Source organism: Electrona antarctica, assembly GCF_951216825.1.
Source record: "Electrona antarctica genome assembly, chromosome: 22".
NCBI classification, from domain to species: Eukaryota; Metazoa; Chordata; class Actinopteri; order Myctophiformes; family Myctophidae; genus Electrona; species Electrona antarctica.
The window spans coordinates 40484387-40491068 of record NC_136805.1 but is presented as its reverse complement, the minus strand read 5'-3'; the positions used below and the strand labels follow the sequence as shown (position 1 = coordinate 40491068).

Sequence of the window (6682 nt, the reverse complement as noted above, 5' to 3'; positions counted from 1 at the left end):
GTTGTGAATCCAGTGCCACGTCAAACTGTGGCATACTAACTAAAGTCTACTACTATCAGCCGTGACATAAAAAGGATAAATAAATAAAATTTGAAAACAAAATGTGGATGCCAGATAGTTAATAGATATCAGATATCATATCGTTGCTGTCGGGAGGAAACCTCCTAACTCAATTTTTGAGGTTTCTTTTTTTCTTTTTTCAAAAATCAGTGCTATTGAACACCCTTTACATCTGTGTGTTTCGAAAATATTGCACCAATGAAAAGTAGTTAAAAGTGTTTCGGACAAAACCTCTTAACTCCACTGGACCCTCAAACTGTCTGCTGCTAAAGCAACTAACTCCACCTTGACAATATATAAAGTCACAACACTATAACTTTGAAGAGGTAGTATTGCTTTGTTTTCAAATATATAAGGTTTTCTTCATTTCCCGAACAATGTTTTTTTTTTCTTTTTTTTTAGGAGTTAGGTGGTTTCTAACCCGATAGCAGAGATATTTGCATTAAAGGAGCATTCAGTGATTTGGAACCCCCCCCCCCCGGTGTGTGCAACAGGCCAACAGCACGTGCACCAAGGCCACTACTTGATTATGATTGGAGGAAGGCTCCTCTCATCCTGATTGGATGAAGGCTTTGCCACCCAAACTAGGGTTTTTTTTTTACCCCAGGGGCTCACTGGGGACAGGGAGGAAGTTCTTATGGTCAGCGCACACTATAGTAGGGAGGATTATCAAAAAAAAAAAAGGGAAAAAAGTGACATTTGAATTAAGTGAAATCACTGAATATACCTTTAATACATGGTAACAGAAACATGGTGAAGAAAGTGATTCAACTTGAAATCTCCCTCCCATCTTCTTCCCCCCATTTAACACCTGCTCTTCAAGAAGTGTGATTTCACACGCCGAGTAAAACAAAAAAAACATTGTTTTATTGCCCAATTAAAGTTCACAGGAAACGTGTTGGATGGCCAAGAGCGAGCGAGAGAGACGGGACCCAAATGTGGACATTTGGTCCCATAAACATTGTGATTCCACTTGTCACGGCGGCTGATTGACTGCAGGCTCGCCTTTCACTCTCTTAGCATCAGCTCAAAGGTGCTAGTTTATGACAACATGTGGCAGGGGAGGGACATTAAAACCGTGAACACTCATACGGGTCCTTGACTCCCGTGGCTTCCCCCCCAGTCTGCACAAAGTGCACAAAGTGCAGCTGCAATGTGTGAGAACGTTCATATAATAATGTCCATGTTTGGCTCTGTGTTGGACCACGCTCAGGATTACAGTTTTTTTGTTTTACCGGGGAAACTTCTTTGAGGTGAAGTCACACTCTGATAAAGTCTAAAAAATAATGTTAACACTCCCATCGCCCAGGACGAAGTTCTTTGTCCTTTCTATTAGTAATGCCCGACGCTCGAAGTATTGTCCTAAAGACGAAGTTTATTGATACGAGAACGGATCGCCTGGCTGTATAGCCCAGGCGCACCTGCTGGGCTCTCCTCGGTGACGTGCAAGAGTGAGATGTCATCAAAAAACTCCCTCCTCTGATGAAAACGAAAATCTTAAAACATTCATAAATCGCGATCTAAATCATCCCGTCTTTTTCTGAAAAAAGATCCTGTGTTAGACGGCGCTCCGCGGTCCAGTCGCTAGTCTCGATAGATTTATTCTTGTCTCCCGTTGTTGTCGATCGACTCTAGAGTGGTGTGGCTATTGTTAGCTGCTACACAACATCATGAACTTCCGGCCGGTTGTTGCATTGAAACGCCTCCCCTCCCCTCCCCTCCCAACACACACACACACACACACAACTGTGCTCTCGCCTCACAGCTAGAAGGTCCTTGGTTCGATTCCCGCCCGTGACTCTGTTGCCGCTCTACAAGATCAAAACGCGTCGCACTGAGCTTGTAGGTCGGCTATTTTTGTGGCCCCTCTGGAGTGAGTGTGGAACTACATTAGTGGCCCTCTCCATCGTCAAAGTTTCCCAAGTTACCCCTGATCTAACGTTGTTTCTCCTCTTTCCCTCGCATCCCCCCCCCCCCCCCCCCCCCTCCGCTAGGTGCCCTGTTACTGGGCGGCTTCCTGTACTGCTGGCAGTTCCCCCACTTCAACGCGCTCAGCTGGAACCTGCGCGAGGACTACTCGCGCGGCGGCTACCGCATGATGTCGGTGACGCACCCGGCCATGTGCCGGCGCGTGGCGCTGCGCCACAGCCTGGGCCTGGTGGCGCTGGCGGCGCTGGGCCCCGTCACGGGCCTCACCACCTGGACCTTCCCGCTGGTGTCGCTGCCCATCAACGGCTACATCTCCCTGCTGGCGTGGCGCTTCTACCGGCGGGGCGACCGCGACAGCGCGCGCAAGCTCTTCTTCTGCAGCCTGTGGCACCTGCCCATGCTGCTGCTGCTGGCGCTCACGTGCAAGCCGCGCGCGCCGGCACCGGACTCCACGACGCCACCGGGAGGAGAGGTCCTCCCTCTCCCTCTGCAAAGCTAACCAGCTCCGAAACACGTCTCTGAGAGAGAGAGAGATGGGTGTATATATATGCCGTTTGCAACCAGCATATTCTTTTTGCAAAGCACGTCGTCGCCCCCCTCATATCGCTGTGCTCTTGGCGTCGCTTGACAACACGGCAGCAGGTGCGCCAACAAGCGAGGCCTCGTCGAGCCTTGCGAGTTGGCGTTTCCGAGCGAACCGTTAAGGCGAGTGCATGTGTACGCGGCGAACAAGCCCCAATGGCTTGTCTCGACGAACAAGGCGAGTGAACGCACATTTGGCTAGGTTGGATGGAGTAGGTTATCGCACCTGAGAGAGAGAGAGAGAGAGTGAGAGAGAGAGAGAGCTGAAGGTTGAGTTAAAAACTTAGATTGGTGCTTTTTAGATCAACGGGAATCAATACTTGGAAAAAAGAGGAGAGATCTAATCGCTCCAAAAAGAATGGAGGAGAGGGGCGTATAATCGTGGTACTTTAATCATCTCTACGAAATTACAAATGGCTCCTCTGTTAGTTTTTTTGAGTGCTCAGATCTGTGCTCTTTTTCATCGTTTCGCACCCGTATCCAATCCGCACGTACGGTAGCATTGGACAATGGCGTGGCCTAGTTAGGCTGGCTAACGTTAACCCATTCTGACCTGAGATCAGATTCTAAAAATGTCTTCTACATCCTGACAGTTTTCTGAAAAAGCTATGTTTCTATGTCAGTCGTTCATCGATTTTTCAAAAATAGCTAAAGCATAACATAATGCTAACACCAAATGGGGTTCCCGCCCAAAATGTGTTAAACTAGCTTCATAACGTAAACAGACTGGCGTTGACGCCATGTTGCTTTCACCCAGCCAAGGGGGGGAGGACAGCATGAGCCAGTGAAAACGATGGGGCCGGGCGTCCGTCCGTGCTTTCCAAAATGTTCTGCTGCGAAACAGAGCCATAGAGTACGACAATAGGTACGACAACTCCGTTCACGGTTCACGGGTGCCAGTCCAACGGCGGCTCTCCTACATAGACCTCTATTGGCGAAGAGCATTGCGAACAGTGACAAAGTCCTGGACCCTTGAAGTTGGCAGAATGCATTGGACTCATCAGGCAACCCAGCCCAGCTTTAATGATCTTAAATCCCTTTATTTATTTCTTTGTAATAGAGGATGCATAAAGTGAGTGGCAAATCGAGTGGCAAAGTGAGTGACAAAGTGAATTTAATGTTGTTTAAAGACATTTAATGGAATCAGATAGGACTTTTTTGATTGGATGTATGGGCTGTCGAGGCCGGAAAGTAGTTCCCGCATAACTTCCGGGTATGATGATGTCACACGCATACCCTCTATAATACAGCGGCGACTTTAGTTGTCACGTACTGTACAATACTTTAAAACAGTTGTCATGTTGCACACATGCCTATAACATTGGTTATATTTGCGCCGCCCCTCATTGAAAACAATGCATTTCAAAACTCCCAACTGTGTCCAGTAGGGCTGTGAATCTTTGAGTGTCCCACGATTCGATTCGATTCCGATTCTTGGGGTCACGATTCGATTCAAAATCAAATTTCGCAATTGTCCAGATTCAAAACGATTTTCTATTCAAAATGATTCTCGATTCAATACATAGGATTTCATCACAATCTACTCCAGTCTTGAACTGAAGTGAATACAGTAACTTGAAAATGACTGAAGACATGATGTTTACTGTGATTAGGGTAAGCTTACATTTCATATCACAAACACCATGTAGTGATTTTTGGAAATTATGAATCGATTTTGAATCGTTCATAACGGAATCGCGATTCTAATTTGAATCGATTTTTTTGACACCCCTAGTGTCCAGGCTGTATGAACAGCGCTCGAGCGCTCGCTTTTCTGCCCCCCAGTATAACTCTGTCTTTACTCTATGGCTCTGGTGCGAAAGGCGTATACACACCCCGGAGACGGTTCCCCCACCAGGCCCTCCCTGTTCCTCCTCGATCCTCTCTGGATGACGCTCACTCTCTCAGCGGCGTGCGTGGTGGTGGCGGCGGCGGCGATGAGGAGGGGACGATTACGACTTGTTTTATCTGCGCCGAGGGAGTGTGTGTTTTCCCATGGCTGAGCGAGGAACGGAACAGGACGGCTTGTTTGGAATGGTTTCGTCAAACAAACGGCAAACACATGGCGCTGCTTAACCCATTTTGACCTGAGATCAGATTAAAAAAAAAAATGTCTTCTACATCCTGACAGTTTTCTGAAAAAGCTATGTTTCTATGTCAGTGGTTCTTCGATTTTTCAAAAAATAGCAGACCTACAGCTTGTAGATCTGCTATTTTTCAATAGCTAAAGCATAACATAATGCTAACACCAAAAGGGGTTCCCGCCCGAAATGGGTTAAACCCTTGAGCTGCATCAGGTGGTAATCATTTGAATGTTTGTGTGCGTGTACTGTATGTAGTATGTATATTTTACTGTATGTTTATTTATATATAAGTGCTCGCTCTCTCTCTCCCCCCACCCGTGGCCATGTTGTACATGCTCTCTCTCCCCCCTTTGGCCATGTTGTACATGCTTGTTTAAATAACGTTGTACAGTGTAAATTGATCCTACCGTATATATTATTCTATCAGGGCCACAATCGACAGTTAAACCCCCATATAGATGCATTGGAATGATGCAAAAATGATATCAAAGATAGAGGGAAATTCAAAACAGATTATATTGCATGAAGGCAATGTTGTAAAGAGTTTAAAATTAGTTTAATAAGATCAGTCTGAAATTAGTTTTGGATATATCTTAACTGTTTAACCACTTAAAACCTATTTTTGTATTTCAAAAACGCGAGCTACAAGCTTCACGACGCGTCGCGTTGCGAGGCGTCGCGTGAGCTTGTAGACGGGCTTATTTTTTCGAAAGCGGTAGAAAGCGACATTCTGACATATTTCGAAGGTTTCTTGGACATTTTTTGGGGGGGGACATTTACGCTTTTAATGTTGCTTGACTTCTTTGACAAACACAATCCGTTCTACTTGACTGTATAGCTTTAGATTCTACGGGCCACATGCAGTACAGTGGCATTGTTTTGCTGCACAGCAAAACTTCATCAATGGTTCTCCTTATACCGTTTTGCCTCATATATAATACTGTAAGACTTAAAGTATTAAGTCAACACGGTTCACCTGTACCAACTAACACAAGAGAATAGGTGGTCTCTATATGAACACAAAGGCAAATGTTCTCTGGCAATAAATGTCTTCAATACATCCATGTCTTTTTTTTTGTTTTTCTGACTCACTTCCCTGTTTTTATATATATATTTTTTGTATTTTTCTTCCTAATTTCACATAGCCAGAATGATCAGCAATCTCCCAGGGCCTATACCAACTGTATGTGCTGCATTGGAGTCGATAAAACTGGTTGGAAACAATTCGGGGAGGATTCTTCCAAATAATACTTCTGGGGCGGTCCTTCGTGTCGGTACGTTATTGAAGGGGTTTCAAAGCAGCGAGGTGTATAGGTTTGTTAGCGGATGTTTTCTTCACCTTATATTGATTTTAGTATTGCAGGTATAAGGTGGAAATCTCCGATGATATTTCATCTGGCTTATATGCGAGTGTTTTGTTTTTCTCCCTCCTCATACAGCGCTCTAATATTGAATCCCACTTTAGCCCATTTTGACCTGAGATCAGATTCTAAGAAATGTCTTCTACATCCTGACAGTTTTCTGAAAAAGCCACGTTTCTATGTCAGTCGTTCTTCGATTTTTCAAAAATAGCAGACCTACAAGCTCGTAGCGCGCCACTCGGTGGCGCGCTATGAGCTTGTAGATCTGCTATTTTTTCAATAGCTAAAGCATAACCAGAGTAATCTAGTAAGAGAGTGGTGACACGCTTTGATCTCGCCGCAAAGCGGGTACCACCTATGGGCGATAGTTCCAAACATCGCTCCTATGGCCGGAACTATTCCATTGAGATAGAATGAGCACTTCCGCATTCCATTGTTACAATGCGAGTCAACGGGAGTGTCATTACTCTCTTACTAGATTACTCTGAGCATATAACATAATGCTGACACCAAAAGGGGTTCCCGCCCAAAATGGGTTAGGAAGCGTTGTGAGATTATGTATCGATCGTGTTGTATACTGGAGGCAGACGCTACAGCCTGCTACAGCCTGATACAGTATCTAATCACCACACAAGCACACACACACCCCACCACCGCTATCACACA

General features: G+C 45.5%; 1 protein-coding gene across 1 annotated transcript in view; it reads left to right on the top strand.

Moving 5' to 3' along the window:
* The window catches only part of LOC306915148 (protoheme IX farnesyltransferase, mitochondrial-like), a 110251-nt gene extending 104536 nt beyond the window's left edge, over positions 1 to 5715 (top strand). Inside the window, exon 8 of the mRNA XM_079492397.1 lies at positions 2055 to 5715. Within this exon, the coding sequence (XP_079348523.1) occupies positions 2055 to 2488 (434 nt within the window). The 3' untranslated portion in view covers positions 2489 to 5715. The remainder of the gene's footprint in view (positions 1 to 2054) is intronic.
* Positions 5716 to 6682: the final 967 nt, after the last annotated feature.